The sequence below is a fragment of the Felis catus genome, chromosome B2 (genome assembly GCF_018350175.1).
Source record: "Felis catus isolate Fca126 chromosome B2, F.catus_Fca126_mat1.0, whole genome shotgun sequence".
NCBI lineage: Eukaryota > Metazoa > Chordata > Mammalia > Carnivora > Felidae > Felis > Felis catus.
In genome coordinates, this window is record NC_058372.1 from 117029749 (window position 1) to 117051555 (window position 21807).

At 40.3% G+C, this 21807-nt stretch overlaps 1 protein-coding gene across 9 annotated transcripts in view; it reads left to right on the top strand.

Moving 5' to 3' along the window:
• Positions 1–21807, top strand: part of L3MBTL3 (L3MBTL histone methyl-lysine binding protein 3) — a 126467-nt gene that overhangs the window by 23894 nt on the left and 80766 nt on the right. For 7 of the 9 annotated variants that reach the window (XM_023254347.2, XM_023254343.2, XM_023254344.2 and 4 more), the window contains 8 exons: positions 924–1040; positions 7757–7868; positions 8241–8315; positions 9803–9962; positions 11327–11459; positions 13533–13617; positions 15759–15850; positions 17989–18093. In XM_023254347.2, coding sequence (XP_023110115.2) covers positions 939–1040; positions 7757–7868; positions 8241–8315; positions 9803–9962; positions 11327–11459; positions 13533–13617; positions 15759–15850; positions 17989–18093 — 864 coding nt within the window. In that variant the 5' untranslated portion in view covers positions 924–938. The remainder of the gene's footprint in view (positions 1–923; positions 1041–7756; positions 7869–8240; positions 8316–9802; positions 9963–11326; positions 11460–13532; positions 13618–15758; positions 15851–17988; positions 18094–21807) is intronic. The other 2 variants (XM_045058031.1, XM_045058030.1) reach the window with 1 other exon arrangement.

The following is a 21807-nucleotide window of genomic DNA, read 5'->3' on the forward strand; positions in this document are numbered from 1 at the left end:
GAAAAATGAAAATTAAACAGATTATCACAGTTTAGCTAGTTGACTTGGTGTTCTTAACATAGCCTTATTATTAGTGTTTGCTGTATATTTTAAGACTGTTTTCCTATTTTCCAGAACCTCAAATTGGTGGATATCTCAACTGAATTCAAAAAATCAATTCACTGAGAGAGTCAATCACACCATGTATTTGTTGAATTGATACAACAAACTTAACTGACAAATTAGCATAGATGATAGTCCTAATGGACTGGAATTTTCTTGTTCTTTTTTATCATCAAAAAGGTTTCATTTTGCTTATTAACATTTAATGTCTTGTCCTTTATCCATACCCACTGTGTCATCAATATCTTCAAACAACAACAACAAAACCCCCTACTTAGTGGACAAGAAATTCTGTTGATATATATCATGACTTTTTGTTTTAAGTGAATGTGCTATGAAACGGTGAATTCCTTTTTTAAGAATAGAAACATTGACACTTTACAAATTTTAGGTATATTCTTTCCTCTTTAATTTACCAGGGATTAGGGGGTGCTTGGGTGGCTCAGTTAAGTGACTCTTGATTTCGGCTCAGGTCATGTTCCCACGATTGGCGTGATTGATCCCCGTGACTGGCTGTGCAGTGACAGCACGGAGCCGGCTTAGATTCTCTCTCTCCTTGTCTCTGCCCCTCCCCTGCTCATGTGCGCATGCACACTCTGTCTTTCTCAAAGTAAATATTTTAAAAAATACATAAATTTACCAGGGATTGTACTAGAAAAAATGTTAGTGATATTTTCGAAGCACTTAATTCTAGATCTATGGATATAGGATATTGTGATCAAGAAAATTATGTAATTAAGGGAAACCAAAGCAGTGACCACTAAAATAAAAACTGATCTGTATGTACGGTATTTAATGATCTGCCTTTTTCCCCCTTCCAGGTTCCAAAATAAATCATGACTGAATCTGCCTCTAGCACAAGTGGTCAAGAATTTGATGTATTCAGTGTTATGGACTGGAAAGATGGAGTAGGCACGCTACCAGGAAGTGACTTAAAGGTAAGCTGTCTTTATTAAATACAATTATCTGTGTGTGCATCTGTGTGCTATTTGTTAAAAGGAGTTTGACTACATATGTAAAATAAGAATTAAAAGCATTAAGCATAATGCTCTAGGTCTTATATGATACTTAGACCTCTACAGTAAATTTTCAAGACAATTTGGAATGTTGACAAATTGGCCGAAGTCTTTGTCACTTGGGGTGGTGGATGAGAATATTTTGGCATATGCTTATTTTGCAGAAGTCGAATTATAGCTTCCAGGGGATCACCCTTGGTTTGACTTTATCATGACGGACAATAAATATGGAAATGGTAGGCTTAGAAGACCTGGCTTCATATATTTTGTAATAATGAACTTGAGAACTTTAAATGAATAACCACATTCCCTGTGCCCTAGTTTTCTCATTTGAAAACTGGATAATATTAAAATATTGAATAGACAGGACTATTCTCTTCCCTTAAATTATTTATACGATAAATATGAATTTTTATATAATCATTTGTTCAAAAGCTGGTCCTTCCTGTAAACCAGGCTGCTTTTATATAGAGGAGAACTCTCTTCAGAGAATGATGCTTCAGTGTGCCTCTTTACTACGTGCTTATCCTGCCCCTTTTCCCAAGGCTTCCCGAACCCACTCTAGGCCCACCTCTGCTGCCCTATGAAACAGTTACGCAAGCACTCATCCAGGAAGCCAGTCCACCCCACCTCTCAATTCTAATTTGCTTTTGCTCTAATCCTATCTCTGGGACCTTGAACCTGTCTGTGGCCTTTTAGACTTTGTTTGTACTTGGTCACTCAGGTTTTTGAACCTCTAATCACCCTAACTGGCTGTCAGTTGGCTTTTCCCTCTAGTGCTTGATGTTCTGGCCTATCTCGAATAGAAATTCCTGCCCCCTAATAATTGGCTTCCTGGAATCCAGTGGCTACTTGACGAGTATTTCAGCCAAGCCCAACCTAGTTCATCTTCAGTGGTGAGATTTGGACAGTCTGTCACTGGAAAAATACCCAGATTTTAGTTGGGTTAGGTTAAATTAAGTGCAGTGTGCCAACATATCTATCTGTTAAGCTTAACAAAAATATCGCAGTGAGGTTCAGTGAATTCTGAAAAGGAGATACGGTTTTTAGTTTTAGTTCTGTATGTCCTTGAACTAGTCAGTCAATCTCTTCAGGCCAGTTTCCTCTTTGGTAAAATAAGGAATTAAATGAATGCTAAGGACTTTATCTGCTCTAACATTCTCCAAATGTTCATCTGGATTAGATATGATGGGAATTGAGTGCTGAAATTTTTCAGAAAGAAAAACCGTTCCAGACGCTCATAATGTCAGCCTCATAGTAGCTATATGAGCTTTGTCAAGTTATTTAAATTCCCTAAGTTTCAGAATCTTTATGTATAAAATGAGGAAATAGAATCTATGTCACAAGGTGGTTATAAGGATTGAAAAATATAACATATGGAAAACATTTAACAAATTGTATTTTTTCTGGCTTTGTGATATATTATGTAAATTGCCTTTTTAAAATTGCTTTATTCTCATATTTTGCTTGTACATTTTTGTCCCTTCTTCTCACTTGCTTTTTTTTTTTGATGTCAGGTGGATGATGAAATTTATAATTTTTGTTCAGTTAGGTTTTGAACTTTCAATCCCTAAGAAATTTAAATTGCCTGAAGGTTTTCTAAGCAATAGATCTTAGGAATTAGCCTATTACTTTTATTAAGGTAATCAGGTAATTAAGCCACTTAGTGGGCATTACAATCTGGTTTATTTTATTTGACTTTTAGGCTCATCTAATTATGTGGGTAATTTCCATGTATCCAGTTCACTTCATGTACTGTAGACAGTATGAAACCCCACTTCTAAAAAAAAAATGAAAAAAAATTTCTACTTCATAACCATTTTTATCTGAAGAGATTCAGATAGTCAGTTGATTGTGTTAATTTAGGATTTCTGAATCACTTGCTCCTAATATTAATATCTGAGTTGCTTCAGAGATCTGATTGAGAAATTGATTTTTCACAAAATTAAGATATTAAAAAGAACTTTGAATGAAGCATGAAATTTGCTCTTTCACATCATGCTTTGCCTACTTTACATTATTTTTTTTATTTTATTTTTTTTAATGTTTTATTTTTGAGACAGAGAGAGACAGAGCATGAACGGGGGAGGGTCAGAGAGAGGGAGACACAGAATCTGAAACAGGCTCCAGGCTCTGAGCTGTCAGCACAGAGCCCGACGCGGGGCTCAAACTCACGGACCACGAGATCATGACCTGAGCCGAAGTCGGCCGCTTAACCGACTGAGCCCCCCTACTTTACATTATTGAAACTACTTTTTTGTAGTGGGTGTAGGCATGTAGATTTCCTAATAAAAAAGGTGCTATCCTAAGACAAGAAGCTCAGGTTAGTTCAGCCAGTACAATCAACTACTACATAGAAGTCAGTTTCTTATCATGTAAACAGGTTTTTATATGCTTCGGTTTATTACCATTTTGAAAGTATGTTTCTCTGTAAAAGCCTCATGATTGCTGGCCAAATTATATCACTCTTCTGCTTAAAAACTTTTAGCAGTTTCCTGTCTTTCGTGGCAAAGTCAGTCCCCTTAAGTTTACCCCAGAAGTTTTTGGTGATCTGGCCCCTACTTCCCTCTAGCTGTGTCTCGTTTCACTCCTCAGTGCCATCTTGTTTCCTTTCCAGCCCGGCTGTCTAGTTGAAGGCTTCAAACCTTCGTTCCTTTATACTGTTTCCCTTGCCCCTTTTCAGGGAGGCTAAACAGCCTTTATATAAAACAGAGCGCAAAAACTTTTTCCATTCAGGTGCAGTAGGGGAAAGAATAGAAAGCTTACTCTCTGATGAACACTTTATCTGTATCCTTGTATTTAATCCTTTCATTTAATCCTTTTGAGGTAGTTCCTATCATTGTTGTCAGTTTACAGATGGGAAAACAGAGGCCCAGAATGGTTAAATCATTTGCTCAAGGTCAAGATAATTGGCAGAACTAGGTCTAAAGCCAGGCTTTTCTGATACTGGAATCGATTCTCTTACCACTAGTATACTATAGTCTAAAGAGAGAAAATGTTTTCATATCAAAAGAGATACAGAGAAAATGTTATAGCGATTTAGAAGAGGTATCATTTTAGCTGGAGGGATCAGGAAGGCTTCGGGGAAGTAGTTGTCATATGAGCTTCAGGTACCCGAAAATAGGTCGGCATCTATATGAAGACTTTTGTGGGTCAGGGACAGCAGGCAAGAAAGAGACGGGCATCGAAAAGAAGGACTAGCATAAGAAAGTATAGTGTTAGGGGAGAACAGCAAGTGTCCAGGGGCCTCCTTGAAAATATTATAGTCATTAACAAGACATTTTTGTTTAAGCAAGCTTTGGAAACTGCACCGTTGCCTAATTATTCTATAAAATGGCAAACTAGTATTTGTAGACTAATATCTCAGGGCCAGCCGTAAGAACAGGCAGGCAATGAGCGGTAGCGGGAAGGTGCATGCTGGGGCTCCCTGTCCCTAAGCAATCTCTCTCCCTGAACTTGTAATGATGTCTGAAACTTACCCACAGAGGATTATTCCTCTGGGTCATAAGGATTTAGCCATTTGGAATCCCTCAGTAAAATGCAGATATACTCCTGAGAGCGATAGCATCTTATCTAGTAAGAATAGTTGCCACTTAACTGAGAGCAAGACCCTGCGGCAGCAGGGCAGAAACCCAACTGGAAACACCGTGCTCATAGTGCACAGTTTTGCTCGTTGTGATTAATGTTCAGAAAACTTTAGTTACCAAATATCTTTGCCCTTAAAACAGATTGGTAAATAGAACTCATATTTCGACATTGAAAGTAATAAAACAAAAATACTAACCTCAGCAGTGCCTTTTAAGGATCTGTTCTTAAAGATAGGCAAAAAGCAAAGGATCCTTTGCCTCTACAAGCAAAAATAAAGAGAATTGAATCAATTAAAGGTAGTTCAAGCCAGGCCAAACAAACCTTTGCAATCCCTTGTATCTTTCAGGCATAATTGTTTTCTGATTGACTTAGATGTTTCCACTAGTAGAACAAATTACAGTGTCAGCTGATGTGTTTGATGTGCTTATTTAATAAATTTCTTTTGTAGAGTTTATAATTTTGATGTTCTTGATTTGGAATGGAGTCACTCAATAGATTTTTATGCTGCTTTTTAGATGTCTAGGTTAAAAGAACTCATAACTTTGAAAAAAGAAATAAAAGTGATTATTTCAAGTTTCCATGGCTCCAAAACCATTCATGAAAGCATTACCCATTTCTGAGTGTTTTATTGGGGGGAAAAATGTTAGGGAATGTGTCAGTCTTTCTGGAATGCTATTTGTGGAACTCCAGTAATGTTAACAGCACCTAACAACCTATGTTGTCCAGCATTTTCAGCAGTACTAATATTGTGAAAGACAGTAAATCCAAGTTGAGAAGCCAGAAAAAAAAAAAAAAAAATTGATCCCTGTGGTTTTTTTTTGCATATGACAGGATACTTTGAAAACACTTTGCGGTTAATTTTTGAGATAAAGTAACTTGGTTAGAGTAATGTTCTTTACTTTTTCAAGGTTATAGGATGCCTTTGAGACTATGATGAAACTGAAGAACCCTATTCCCAGAAAAATATGTATGTGTCCATGACATCATTCTGTATGAATTTCATGGGATTCTTCAATCCCCTAAAGTCCAACTATAGATACCTGACTTACAGGAGTTAATTGTGTCCCTAAGTGTCATGACATCTTTCATTTGTACTTTGGCTATAGGTCAGTTACTGGCAATAAACATTATAAGGAAAAGACAACTAGGATTAATTGTTGTATTGTGGGGATATTACCTTTTAACTTTGAAAGTATTTGAGCTTAAAGCTTCCAAGTGTCATAACTCTGGATTTTTATTCAAAGATTCCACTCGGTGGTGTTCTCTTTCTCATTGTTGGAAATGCAGGGTGGCTTACAGTGTAGCAGTAATTTGGAAACTTACACCACAGGAGATTCTCCATGTGATGAAAATGGTGCTATTTTTCACATTTTGTATTTTTCAAATAAGTATCAATTAATATTGGCATCTAATAAAAGTAAAATTACCTACCTGGACTGAATTATAAAGGTGATGCCTAATGCCTTTTTAAACTTTGATTCAGAATTGATTGTCTGTGTTCTTCTTTACTATCATTAATTAGTAATCATTATGGCTTGTTTTTTCTGTTCTTGCCCAGTAGATGGTACTGTCAGCTTTATTTTGAAATATTCTGTTTTCAGAGTGGATCATTTAAAAATTTATTTTCCCCCCCAAAAGTAAAGTTATATTTAGCTCCTTTCCTCCCACTTAACTTTTTGCCACTTCCTAGCCTGACATTTTTAGGCGAACACACTCAGTATAGTATACACATGTTACCTGGGAACTTGTATCTGAAATATGTAATAGAAGAAACCATTTTCACTTTCCTCAACTATTTCAACTTCTTCAGTCTAAAAAGCTTTTAATTATTGTACACTGTGTGCATACAGTTACTTAAGGTGCTGTTTTTATCTGGTGGAAAGAATAATTAGTAATTTTTGTTTCAGCTTTTTCTGACTTGTACTCTGAATCTAGTTTGGTTAAGTGAATGATTCTGTTGGCATGTTGACTAAATAGATGTTTTAGATTGCAAAATGGAAGGTCTTAAGCCTAACTGCTACATATTTGCATACTCATATATTTCTGTGAAAGCTCTAAAAACGTTAAGCGAAAAGTCGTATAATCCTTTTGAATTGTGAACTTTCCAGTTCTTCATCAACTGTCAAAATTAGTGGATCCCTAATGTCATTCTATTTTATGGGAAAACAGAGGAATATGGAAAACTTTGAACTTCATCAATAGGAGAGTACACCTAGTTGTTTCAAAGAGGATGGAGGGGTCCCTGCACATAGATAGTGGGTAAGCCTTCAACATGCACACACAGTACAGCCAGACTGTTAGAGAAACATACTAGGTTTGCAGCTTGCCATGAGGTGAGAGGAAATTTTCAACATTTGGGGTCAAAATGTCCATGAAGTCAAAACGCCTGTACTTTTTGGCGATAGAATTGACCTGTAGCTAGCAGATTTGTTCAGATCTCATAGACGTTACCAGTTGTTTGGAGGATTAGAGGTGAATGGGGTGGAGAATTCCAAAGAGCAGTGAGAGAAAGAAGTGGAGAGTTGGGGGTCACATGGCTCACACTTCAGCCTTCCTCACCTACCTCCGGGAATATAAGGATATAGGCGTGCAGGTCATTATTTCCGGAATAGAGATTTCCTTCTCTTGGACTTAGGTGAGCTCGGGTGAGATAAGTTGATTCCTGGGAAGATAGTAATTCTCCTTTTAGTAATTTTGGTTACTAAGGAAGTAGTAATATGAAGTAGGAAACAAAAGTCTTAGCAACAACTGGTGTTCAGAATGATAGGCCACATTAAGTGAACTGGCATCTCTATAGCACAGTGCAGGGCTGGTTGTATGGTGCCTTAAGAAGTACCTTGCTGCTTTGTTCTGTTTTTACTTCCCCGAATCCCCAAATCTGTAAAATGCAGAGGGCTTACTGCTGGTAGAGGGCTTACCTAGATACAGTTGCTCAAATGAACGTTTAAAGTATAACTAATTTGCTTAAAGACTTTCTGTGTCCACCATGAAATGACTACTGTCCTGAGCACCTTTGTAAGTTTTGCCTCTTTCTACCATATTGTCGCTAGTTTCGGGTAAACGAGTTTGGAGCCCTGGAAGTTATCACAGATGAGAGCGAGATGGAAAATGTTAAAAAAGCAACAGCTACCACAACTTGGATGGTCCCAACTGCTCAGGAAGGTAAGACTGGGTCGTCTGCATTGCCATTTTCTTTCCTTTGAGAGTTTTAAAATAAGAATTACCTAGGTTTTACAATAGGCTGGAACTTTAAAGATCCTGGGTGATTTTCATGTCACGTGTTCTTAGGTGAATTTCTATAACAAAACTCATATGGAACCAACTTTTATATTTTAAAATAACTGTAAACTGTCTTCTTTCCTAATGCCAGATCTGTAATAGCACAAGGTTAATTGGAAATTATTACCAAGTAAATCCAGTGTTGCAATAGCCTACCCAGGTGATTTAGCCAAAAGCCTGCCACTTTTTTCTCATCTACTCCGATGGTTGTAACTAACACCTATATGCTGATGACTCCCAAATCTATATCTCCAGCCCCGACCTCTCCCCCGAGTTCCAGGCCCGTATTTCCACCTGCCTACTGGACATCTCCACCTGGATGTCCCACAGGTACCTCAAACTCCACATGTCTGAAATGCGATTCATTTTCTATTTCTTTCTCCCCTTCCCCCAAACCTGCTCTTTCTTCTGTAACCCATATTTCAGTTGATGGTAGCACCATCCCCCCAGTGGACAAGCAAGAAATCTAGGAGTCATCCTAAATTCGTTCTCCCCCAGCCCCATGGCCTGTTACTCCATCCTGTTGGTTTTTATTTCCTAAATATGTCTCAGATCTGGCTTCTTCTACTAATGACCACTGCCACTGCCTTAATGTAGGCCCTTAGCAGCTCTCACCTGGACTATTGCAGACTCCTCCTAGAGAATCACTCTGCTTCTAATTTCACCTAATTTATCCCGCACCTTCAAGTCAGAGGAACTTTTGTAGATTGCTTTTCTGACACTTCACTGACTTCGTGCTGTCTCTTTAGCTGAGCCTACAAGGATCTGGGTGGCACGCGCCCACCTGCTTGCCTTGTCTCTTCGCTCTCTGTTCTGTTCTCTGTACACCGTGTTCTGGCAGTGCCAGCAGCACTGGGTTCCATGGAATTCTCTCAATGCATCATGTGGTTTCACACTCCCTTGCCTTTGCTCTTGCTGCTGCTTCTGGCTCAGATGCCGTTTCCCTCTTTGTCCAGTTGGTTAATTTCTCTTGGCCTTCCAAACCCAGTTGAGGCTTTATATCAGAAAATCCTTCCCTGACCTCACCCCAGGCCGAGTGAATGACTTCTTCCTCTGTACTACTCCTGGAACTTGTTCATGCTTTGATTACTGCATGTATCACATTTTATTATAAGTATTGGTTTTCTTGTCTGTCTTCTCCTCTAGACTGTGAGCTCTCTGGGGCAAGGTCTATACTATCATTATCAGTGTCTAGCGTAAATTGGCACCTAATGTTTGCTGAATGCATGAGGAGCCTAACAATTCAGGGGGAAGGAAGTGTGAGTTCCTAAATGATTTGGGATAATTATGATTTAGGAGATCTGCTACCTTCAAAGTAAACTAGGTGTCGATTTAACCAATTTAGTAGAAAAAACCCACTCCTCAGAAGGTTGTAAACATGAAATAACATACATAAGCCTTTTTTGTCGGATACATCCATAAAATAGGATTCTGCAGATTACTAACAGTTTCATCTTCAAGTATAGTGAAGTATAGTATACTGTACTTCAAGTATAGTCAAGTATAATGAAATTTTCTTTATTTTACTTTGAACTCTGTAGAAAAAGCCTTAGACAAACTTTTATCTTTCCTGCAGAGTATTTTTTGTTGAGTAAATGATTTGAGTGGTTCCTGCCAAGCCCATCCTCTTCTCCCTCCCAAGCACAGTAGGTTGGTCATTCATTCATTCAGCAAATATTATCTTTTATTGTGTTGCTAACAAAATTATTAGAAGGAAAAGTTTGACTGTGTTTTGCAGTGTTTTCTGTCATGGTTCTAATTGTTTTTTCTGTGTGTGTTTTTTTTGTTTTTGTTCTTTTCCCCTTTTCGTCTTCTAGTCTTTTCAGAGAAGACTGGGATGCCTTTCAGGTTGAAGGATCCAGTGAAAGTAGAAGGGCTTCAATTCTGTGAGAACTGTTGTCAGTATGGCAATGTAGACGAGTGTCTTTCTGGAGGAAACTATTGCAGCCAGAATTGTGCCCGGCATATCAAAGACAAGTAGGTTTTTGCCCTGTTCCATCTATAAAATGGTTTTTTTTTTTAATTTATTTATTTTTAATTTTTTTTTTAATGTTTATGTTTGAGAGAGAAGGAGACAGAGTGTGAGCAGGGGAAGGACAGAGAGAGAGGGAGACAGAATCTGAAGCAGGCTCCAGGCTCTGAGCTGTCAGCACAGAGCCCGATGCGGGGCTCGAACTCACAGTCTGTGAGATCATGACCTGAGCTGAATTCGGACGCTTAACCGACTGAGCCACCCAGGCGCCCCTATAAAATGGGTTTTAGAGTCCAAGGTGCTAAGTAATACAGAGGCTCCCTGACATCTGTCACACCTTCATGCCCCTTTTTTCCCCCAGAGACTTTTCCTTTAGAGATCTGTGGACCCTGATCCCGTTACTGGACCTCCTGACTTCAGTCATGTCTGATCTTAGTTGTACTGCTTAAGTCCTACCTACAAGTACAACCTCTGCCTCTTTCTTTAGCCTTTTGATTCCAGTGAGTGCCCCTCTAGCAAGAGAATATTTAAATTTCTCTGGGCTACGTACATTTTGATGGTGCTGATGTTTATGGAAACAGAGTTTTGTTTTTATGTTGAGGGGCGTTCTTCAGTAACTCAGCTAAAACTCCACAGGTTGGGAACCAGCTGACTGAAGATGGCCATAGAGGGTGGCTTAATGAGTCACAATACTGTAGATTTCTGTAGACTGAAGATTATGAGACAGGGACGTCTGCTGTGGCTGGTGGTGCTATGTGACTCGGCCATCTGGGGACTGTCTGACAAAGTTCAGCTTATCACCAAGGTGTATTTCTTCATATAATTGTATAACACAAATAAGTGACTTGACACTTACATTTTAGTGGAATTTCCCAGGTATTTTAGCCAGGGTAGGCCTGGGAATTGTCTGTTTTTGCTGGCCAACTTTTATTTTACAAAGTTATACTTGGCCTTTTTTAGTTGCACTTGTCATTGTTAATAATTGCTAGATCTTTGCATTAAAATTGCCCCGAATACTAAAATATCTCTAAGTAATTGATTCTTTTATTAGTATGGATGGCAGATGTGAAAGACCAGTCATTTTAAACTTGTTAGAATCTGTTTCACATATAGTACTGATCTCCTTTTGAAATTAATATATAAGCTAGTTTCCATTTTCTGCTTTGAAGAGTCATATATGATAATGGTTTTAGGTGTTCCTTAGGTATGATATCCTAATGCCTACACTCTTCTCCTGGTGGTTAAATGTTTTTCCTTCTCCTGGTGGTTAAATGACTTTTTTTTTTTTTTAAGTTGCATGATAGTCACCATGTAGATGTTTGACAGGTATTGTTTTCCTGTCATTATTTTGGGTTTATAAATACAACAGAGATCAGAAGGAAGAAAGGGACGTAGGAGAGGACAATGAGGAAGAAGATCCTAAGTGTAGTCGGAAGAAGAAACCAAAATTATCTCTGAAAGCTGACTCCAAGGAGGATGGAGAAGATCGGGATGATGAAATGGTTAGTATCTCTGATGCAGCTACCAAAGAACTCAGGGTACTTTTTGTTGTTGTTGTTGTTTATTTATTTCTGAGAGAGAGAGAGAGAGAGAGAGAGGGCAAGCTAGGGAGGGGCAGAGAGAAGGAGAGAGAGAATCTGAAGCAGGCTCTGAGCTGTCAGTGCAGAGCCCGATGTGGGATTCAAACTCATGAACCGTGAGATCATGACCTGAGCCAAAGTTGGACGCTTAACCGACTGAGCCACCAGGTGCTCTGATACAGGGGCACTTCTTAAGAGAGTAACACCATGGTCAAAGGTGCTGGCTCTGCAGCCAGTTATCTGACTTCCAGGGCTGGTTCCATGACTCTCTGTGTTACCATCAACAAATTACCTGTCTAGCCTCTTTGGTATGTCACTGTCTGCATTTCAAAATGAGAATAATAAATAATAATACTCCTTCCTTAGGGTGAGGAAGTAAGATGTGCTGAAATTTATTACTGGAGAGAAAAGGCAACAGAAAAACCTTCAGTTGTACAAATGAATCTTTAATTCCTCTTGATGGCAAAAAATGTCAATCCCATTTTGGTAAATTGCAGACAGATCTCATAAAACTATGTGAGTAGGTAGAAAATGGCATATAAATGTCAGGTATATTTAGGGGAAACTAATTCCAAATGTGCTAATTAAAACATAAATATTGCTAAAGTACATATTAATGGTCCTATACGAAAAGAGAACTTTGAGGTCTTGAAGCATTTCCCTTCAGATCAATATCGAGCAACCAATTATTTGCTAGTCATTCTTCTAGGAGCTGGGAACACAGGGATGAACAGCATTAGGAGAATAGGGTCTCTCCTCGCAGGGACATCACATTCTTTTAAGGGGACATATAATAAACAGGAGACCTGTCAGCCTACGATAAATGCTACGGTGAGAAGTACAGGCGGGCATGAGAATTGATTCACTGCTTCCAGTTGGGTTCTCAGGGAGGCCTCCCAGAGAAGGTGGTATGAACTGTGTGATCTTGATGATAAGAAGGAGCCAGGTTTGTAAAAGTAGGAGTGAGGAGCCCCCTGGGCAATGGAGTGGCTAGGGAAGAGTCCCTAAGGTGAGAACATGTGTAATATGTTTTGTTGAGGAAATAAAGACAATATGGTTGACCCTTACAGGTGAAGGGAGGGTGGAGTAAGGTGAAGCTGAAGAGGTCCAGCTTATGTAATGCTTTATGATAAACCAGAATAATGGGGTTTCATTCTGTTTTGTGTGGGCTGGGACTGGAAAGTTGAAGGCAAGGGAATATGTTGATAGGGTTTACGTTTCCAAGTGATGGCTCTAGCTTTGATGTGTGACAGAATGGAATCAAGGAAGGCTGTTAGTTTATTGCAGTAGACTAGCTGAAAGGGCTGCGTAGGGTAGAAGTCACTGATTTCAGGGTAGATGTTAGAGGCAGGGTCATCAGGAAAGAGGAGTCAGGAATAACTCAAGTTTTGGCTTGAATAGTCGACTGGATAACGATGCCATTTATTGAAGATGGGAAGGCAAAACTGGAGTACAGAAGTTAGAGTCCTTTGGAATCAGGAGTTTGAGATGCTCGTTAGGCTTCCAAGTAGAGATCCCAGGTGGGCAGTCGGGTTCGTGAGTGTGGAGTCAGGGACGAGGTCAGGGGATATGACTGTGGATATTTGGCAGACAGATGATGTTTAAAACCCAGGAAGAGGGGTTTGATAGAGAAGAGAAAGGGACTGGATTGGAGGAGACATCAGCAAAGGGACTGAGAAAGATGGGCCAGTGGGGTGTGAGGAAAATCAGAACAAAGTGGTCAAGGAGCTACAAGAAGAAAGTGCTTCAAGAAGGCAGGAACAGTATCTGTGCAGTTCCAGAGTGTAATTCTTGGAAACGTTCTTATTTGGTAATGACCTCAGGCCAAAAGCAACACAGTTCTCATATGACCTATATTCTTACTTTCTTTAAAACTTACAAAGTGAAATTGAAGAAAAGTACAAAAAAGAATAATGCTTTCTGACAGCTCTCTAACTTTTCGTTGGTGCCAATTTCATGAGCTTGTAAAATCGTAATTCCCCTTTCTTGCTGTAGGAAAACAAACAAGACGGAAGAATCCTGAGGGGTTCGCAGAGAGCCCGAAGGAAAAGGCGAGGTGATTCGACTGTAATAAAGCAGGGTAAGTTGATGAAAGAAATGGTTTACTTGTGACTTTATGAAATGGAAAATATTTCACAAAGGTAGACATTTTAGTCTTAATTATAATGTACACAAGGGCCATTAAGGTATTGTTTTGGGTCTTTCTTTGATTAAATTTTGTCCATAAAAATCGGGGTTTGAAGAAGTAGATAAAGAAAAAAATGGAAATGAGTAACTTTTGAATAATGTCAGTGCAAACTTGAAAACGTCTTCCTACGTTTTTCTGTTGAGTAGGTTTTTTTCTCCTTCTGTGCATTTTCTAAAACCTTTGTCCTTATTTCCTAAGATTTTAAGGTTTTTTTTTTTGTTTTTTTTTTTTTTTTTTTTAAGTTTACTTATTTTGAGAGAGAGCACAAGCAGGGGAGGGCAGAGAAAGAGGGAGAGAGAGAATCCCAAGCAGGTTCTACACTGCCAGCGTGGAGCCCGATGCAGGACTCAAACTCACAAACCATGAGATCATGACCTGAGCCAAAATCAAGAGTCAGACGCTTAACTGACTGAGCCACCCAGGCGCCCCTAAGATTTTAAGTTTTTAATGTTTGATCTCAAACTTTAAACTCCTGATGTGGAACCTTTTTTGCTTCTTTCATTGTTCCTTGGGCAGCACTTTGTTTTCATGACAAATCCAGTCCTTGGACCCTTTCCTTTTGTACTTGACTGGATGAACTTGAACTCCATGTGCATCATGGCCCTTTGGCCACTTCCATGGAGGCCTCAGCAACCTCCACCAGGTTTTGTCTTGCCTTGTTGACTCATAGCATCTGCCTGCCAGCGTGTCACATGAGGTCACGCCACTCTATGCAGCCCCACTGCCGACCTCTCTGTTCATGCTGTCCCTGCAAATCGGGGCCGTGAACCCAGTGCGCCTTTCACTGCGTGGACGCCTTCCTGTCTTGTTCATCCCTCCATTTCTCAAATAAAGCGTGAACTACTCCCACCTGCCTCAGGCACACAGCCTGGCGTTTACATTCTCGGGGGACGTGACCTTCTGTTTTACATCACTGAGATTAGAGGGGGGTAAATTTCTCACTCTGCTCTCTGCCTCACGAGTGTTTTAACCTTCTTCTCTTCTACCTTCAGGGCCCTGACTCTTCTGGAACCTTGTTCCTTTAGTCATTTATTTTTCCCTGTTAGGTATTCAGATTTTTTTCTCTTCGAGCTCCATCTTAGCCCGTTCACATCTCATCCCCTAAATACCTTTCTCCCAGTTTTGCTACCCATCAAGCTATTATACTCTTCCCTCATTTCTATTATCTGTTAAATTAACCCAGAGTAAAAGTGATACTGGCTGGTTGCATGTCTTTATCACTTCTGTATTCTTTTGCTGCTCAAAATCTGGCCCTTGCTAAATTGATATCCACCCCCACCTCCCCCCGCCACCCCCAGATTAGCAGCCATTCCCTAAGTACTCAGTGCACTGCCCTCTTCCCAGTCCTCAGCTTCTTGATCTCAGGAAACTTTTTTTTTTTTTTCCAAATGTTTATTTATTTTTGAGAGAGCACTTGCAAGCAGGGTAAGGGCAGAGAGAGAGAGAATCAGGGGATCCAAAGCGGCCTCTGTGCTGATAGCAGCGAGCCTGAACTCAGAAACTGTAAGATCATGATCTGAGCCAAAGTAGGACACCTAACCAACTGAGCTACCCAGGTGCCCCAGGAAACATTTTTTTTTTAAAGTTTATTTATTTTGCGAGAGAGAGAGAGAGAGCGAGCGCATGCTCTCAAGTTGGGGAGGGGCAGAGAGAGAAGGAGAAAGAGAGAATCCCAACGCAGGGCTCAAACTCAGGAACCGCGAGATCATGACCTGAGCTGAAGTCAGACACTTAACCGACTGAGTCACCCAGTCGCCCCTCAGGAGGCATTTTTTGATCATCTCGTTTCATGATACTGTTCTATCTCGGTTTCCTGCTGTGTCTCCTTCTTTTATTCTAGGTTCTTCTGCAGCTACCGTTGTAACTGGTTGTACACCACAGTTTACTTCTTAGCTCTCGCTTCTTTGGGAGGCCTGGGAAGAGGCTGAGAAATACTGGGCATGGTAGTAGTCGGGGAAGTGAGACTTCACAGGATACCCCTTTGACTTCCTAGATTTGGAAACCCTATCATCTTCGTCTCACTTGCTTTTCAGGCTTGCCTCCTAAGGGAAAGAAAGCCTGGTGCTGGGCGTCCTACCTGGAAGAGGAAAAAGCTGTGGCAGTGCCAGCAAAGCTGTTCAAGGAGGTATGGGCGCTTCTAGAAAGCATTGTCTATAAGAGAGAAGACTCTGGAATTCTGATCTGGAATTAGCATTGATGTTTCCAGTATGTGTTTGGGAAATGTGACTTGGGATCATTTCTCAAGCATACGGTTTTCATGAGTGTATTTACACAGAGGAGTAACTCCAAGGGCAACTGACGTGCATGTGTACTCACAAGTCCTCCAACACACACGGATGGGCCCACATACAGACGCACGTGCTCTTTCGTCTCGACATTTACTGGGATTTCATTCATGACTTTTAAGAGGGATACCTCTACTATTGCTGCAAAGCTAGTAGATAAAGAAAAACCGGCATGAAATTTCGTGTCAACATTATGGCTTTGGGAGAAACAAAAACAAGTGACTGAGGTTTATATAATTTCTCAAGAAAAACCTAAAAGCAAGTTACCGTGTTACATTAACTGTAGTAAAAACATTTTGTCATAAGTGATTTAAAATCAGTTCGAATTATAGACACCAAGTGAAGTTCTGAGTAGGGGCTGCTGCCGCTGGGCTGAAGGGGCGGGGGGGGTCAGCAAACTTATTCTGTGAAAGAGCCAGAAGGTGTGTGTGTTAGGTTTTGTGGGGCATCAGGTCTCAGTTGCAGTGACTCAGTTATGTTGTTGTAATGAAAGCAGCTATAGACGATATATAAATGAAGGGCTACGGCTGTAGTCTACTAAAACTTTACTTACAAAAACAGGTTGAGGTTTGGAGTTGACTGAGAGAGGATAGTTTGCTGAACCCTGATTTAAATTATTTAATTATATTTAATTATGGTACATAATAAATCTGCTGATACCTTGGTATATATGCATTAACATAGGGAGTTTTTGTTTTGTTTTTAAATTTTTTAGTGTTTTATGTGTTTTTAAGAGAAAGTGAGCGAGCCTGGCGGAAGGAGAGGCAGAGAGAAAGGGAGACAGAATCCGAAGCAGGCTCCAGGCTCTGAGCTGTCAGCACAGAGCCCAAAGCAGGGCTTGAACCCACGAACCACAAGATCATGACCTGAGCCGAAGTCAGCCGCTTAACCAACTAAGCCACCCGGGTGCCCGGACATGGGGAGTTTTAAAAAAGTGAACAAAGAGTCGATGTTATAATGATTACATCTACATTGAGAATATTATTTAAACATAACTGTAATTACATATGAACTTGTTCTATATAATTATTTTCTGTAATTTTGATTCTTTGTCGACTAGACCTTTTTACACGTAAAAAAAAAAAAAAAAAGCTTAAATGCAGCTAATTACTCGAATCAGTAACACAGTCATGTAATCGACACTATAAAAGTACCAGAAGAATATGCAGTTTGTCCCTCAGAGCCCTGCCCTCCAGGTCCCAGGTCTGCCTCTCCTGAAGTGATTATCATTGCTTGCTCTTATATTCCCTTCTTACAAAATTCTGTGTCCAGATCAGCACAGACAGACACAGATCCTGTCCTCCCTGTCGTCAACCAAGGGGTAGCATATGTCACACATACTGTGTGTGTTTTTTTAGACTTTGTTTTTTTTTTTTAACTTAGTTTGGAAATCTCAGTTCGTTATGCCTTTCTTCATTCTTCTATAATAGTGCATCGCATGGCATCTTAGGTCTGTTCCATAACAAATTAAGCTACTCCCTATTGGTTGGCTTGTGTGTGTGTGTTAGTATAGGACACATATATCACACACACACAACACACACACACGTATGTTTTAGTGAATAGCCTTGTACACCTGTCATTTTGCACACACGTGGATATCGCTGTGCACTAATTTCCTAGAATTAGAATTCCTGAGACAAATAGAACGTCCTGTTTTATAGATATTGTGAAATTGCTACAGGTTGTGCCACTTTAATCCCTGCTCGTGATGTACGTATGTGCCTGTTTCTCTAGAGCCTTGCCACCACTGTGTAATCAAACATTGTGATCTTTATGAATCTGATTAGGTAACATATATTTGAGTGTAATTTTACTTTGTATGACTCTTACGAGTGAGGTTGAAAATCCCCCTTCTTTTGGGTTTTTAAGAGTTGTTTATGTATTTGGTTAGTCTTTATCTAAGAACGTTAATAATTCACACTTTAATTAGGCCTTCAGGAAAAAATACTAAAACTGCTGTCATTTTGCATTTTAGTATCAATCCTTTCCATATAACAAAAATGGGTTTAAAGTTGGCATGAAATTAGAAGGTGTGGACCCCGAGCATCAGTCCGTGTACTGTGTCCTCACTGTGGCTGAGGTAAGTTTGCTTTGTCTTTATTTCTGCAATAAAATGGTGGTTATGGGATTTTATTAATGGGGACAAGTGCCTTCTGCTGAGTACTTCTTTGCACCAGGCATGATGCTTATTGCTTTGTACGTGACCTCATTGAATCTTTGTAAGATTCATTTATAAGCTTTGCAGGTCCTGTTTTTTCATCCCTGTTTTATTGATAAAGGAACTGAGGTTCAGAGAGGCTAAGTGACATATACAAGGTCACACAGCCTCAAAGTGGTAGAACCAGGATTTGACCCCACGCTATCTGACTCCATAGCTTTGGTCATACTGTGGTTCCTTAATATAAAAAAACAGACCAATAGGTACTTACAAACTTTTAATTTTTTAATTTTTTGGTTTTTTTGTTTCAAGTTTTATTTAAGTTCCAGTTAATTAACATATAGTGTACTGTTAGTTTCAGGAGTAGAATTTAGTGATTCATCACTTAACACATAACACCCAGTTCTCATCCCAACCAGTGCCCTCCTCAATGCCCATCACCCATTTATCCCATCCCTCCACCCTCCTCTCCTCCAGCAACCCTCAGTTTGTTCTCTACAGTTTGCCCCTCTCTCTTTTTTTCCCCTCTATGTTCATCTGTTTTGTTTCTTAAATTCCACATATGAGTGAAATCATATGGTATTTGTCTTTCTCTGACTGACTTCCTTCGCTTAGCATAATACTCTAGCTCATATACTTTTTTTAGTATTTTGAGGTATCTCTGTGAAATTTTTCAGGAAAAATTGCCCAAGTCTATTTATATATAGCTTAGTCTAGTATATTCCTGAGAGCACTTCTTAGAATTTGTTTTTTTCTTCCTGTGCTAGTGTCCGACTTCCTTCCTCCCTTGAGCCAGGGGTATGTATCACTTGAAAATTCCCCCCAAAAGAGTAAGGTGGTCTTGTGTGTGTTAGTTTCAGTTATCATAGTATTCCTATAGTAGCTTAGGGAATTTGTAAGAAGCGTGGCTCCTGTGGAACACAGTGACATCTCCTACATGGACCATGACAGTTACAGTAAATAATGATACATAGTTACGTAGAGAGTACCATAGGACAATACCGTGCTTAGTATTTTCGCTAGTTCCCCACAAACAGTTGAGACAGCATTGTTCAGTAAATGTAGAAGCAGATTCAGTAAGTGTGGACTGCTTTTGAGACGTTTAGTTGTAAAAAAGAAGGGGATCTTTTTAAGGGGTGTGTGTGTGTGTGTGTGTGTGTGTGTGTGTGTGTGTTTCAACTCTTGATTTTGAAGGAGATCTGTTTTAGTTCGTCCAGTTTTTTTATTATAACAGTAATGTTTGCTCATCATGAAAACTTCAACTAGTGTAAGAATATATATAAATATATAAATATATGTATTTATTATAAAAAGTAAAAGTTCTCTATCACACCACCTTCTTTTCCTTATTCCATATCCCAAAGTTAATGACTCATGTTTCCTGCGTTCCCTCCAAATGTTTTCTCTGCTTGTAAAAATATGTACATTTTTCTCTTTTTTACATATAAATTGCACAACAATTCTGAAGCTTGCTTTTATGACGGTGTATCATATATTTTACATGCATATTGTTTTCCACCATCGAGTAGTAGTGCATTTTACTTATTTTCTGTTATTCATTTAATTTCTCTCAGATGGATGAACAATTGAGTGGTCTTTACTTTCTCTTTGTTCTCATTATTACAAACAGTGCCTTGTGAGCATGATTAAAATGGAAATTTTTGATGCACACAGCTACTTGTTGTTCCAAAAAGTTTATCAGTTGTTACAAAAAAAGTTTAACAGTTGTATGAGAATTTGTTTGCCTAAGCCTGAGAGATAGTCTCTATTTACTTTTCTTTGTCTTCCTCCCCGCCCCCCCCCCTTTTTTTTTTTTTTTTTTTTTTTTGCAATGGGAAGAGATTGGAGAGTGAATTCTGAAAAAAAAAGCAACTAGGGAGCAGAAGATTGGAAGGTTCAGAGAGAGCAGATCATTGATAAGGAGGGGATATGGGAAGATGAAATCCAGAGTACATGAGGAGGCCCACCCATTAGCCAGGAGCAGGACTCTCCTGTTGGGTTCTAACAGGGTGGGGGGTGGGGAGGATGTGCACATGCACGGGCAGGTCTGCTAGTTCGGAGACAGATGTGTGAGGGAGCTTCTTTGTCACGGAAGGTCCCGTGAAGGTGTACCTGAAGGAGGGTGAAAGGGCTGTTGTGAAGAATGGGAGAACTGGACAGGGCCATCTAGAAGGATTGCTACACAGCAGGGATGGAACAGGGAGTGTCTGCCGTCCAGGTGCATGTGATTCTCGTTTGTGGTAGTTGTAAGCCATGAATCGCAAATCCTGACCGTTGCCTCAAGGATTAGGTTCCCGGGAGCTTCTGGTCACATTTCCATCAGCCAAACGATATGTAACCTTGTTCATGTATATTTATGTTTAGTGACATCTTCTTTAGTATCTGTTGTTGGTTTATTAACATGGGGCTCAGCCAACAGCACCATAACTCAACGCCTGATGAAGCTGCCCTAACACACATCTTCTCCTTAAGGCGCGTCATCGCCTTCTTGCACTTAGGAGCACCAGCCAGTGCTTCGGCACTGTGCTCGGGGGCCGTTCCAAATAGCAGAATCACCCACAGGAAGCACAAATGTGAAAAACATAGCAGTAAGTAGATTGTACACAGGGTGTTCGGCGTACAGAATGAGATGTAAAACAAGAAGGCAGAGAGAGCATTGCCTTCTTCGACCTGAGCCGGGAACTCCAATGATAGGAGGCTCACAGTTTTCGCCACTCTGTGCCTGCATCTGTTCCCAGACACTGTGGGTACAGATGTTATCACGTAGGTGAAATCGCAGCTAGGAAGTCACAAATAATAAGGGTTAAGTGTATGTCTTCTCCCCCTCCCCGCCCCCCAGCAACATTCCCTAGACCAGGTATAGGTGCAGACTAGGTGGGTACTTGGGATAATGGAATTTTGTCAGGCATGTATTTTGGGAAGGAGGGAAGGACCTCGGGGCAACAATTTAAAGATGTTGGCAAGAAAATGTTTTCCGTGATTGCTAAGGACGGAAGGCCCACGGTGACAGGGGGATGCTAGGGGAAAAGTTGAAGAATCAGCGTGAGATGCTGAACTTCTCATTGAGGTTGAGGAGGAAGTGTATAGGGAGTAGCCGGGTTAGCCAGCTGAACAGGAGGATGTCTTCACAGGGCTGGACGCTTCCATAGTTGAGAGGCAGTGTAGTTTCTCCTGGGACAAGATTCATGAGAGTGTTTGAAGTGGAGAGGAAATGCAGGGAGCAGAGGAGCCAAGGTAGAGGATGAGTCATCCATTGTGTATGGCAGAACCACTCAGGATGGAGACGAAGAGAGTAAGCCAGAGCTTCGTGTCTGATGAGTGAGAAGCGATGTTGGGGAGGACAGCATGTGGGCTGATAAGGACGAGGTGGTGCAGCCACATTTCAAGGTACTCAGAGGAGCAGAGACCCTGGAGTGTGGTGCGGCCCGAGGCAGTAACCCCGCCTGGGTCTCAGAGGGAAGGAGGGGGAGAAGGAGCAGTCTCCACCTGAGGGAAGCCTTGACAGGGATGTGTGACATACGCTTTTGAACAAGGAGGCTGAGGATGTAGGAGGTTGTGTACCAAACCAGAGGGTTCCAGAGAGCACAAGACACAGTGGAGAGATTGTGGGGCCAGGAGGGAGAGGTTGACTCGGGA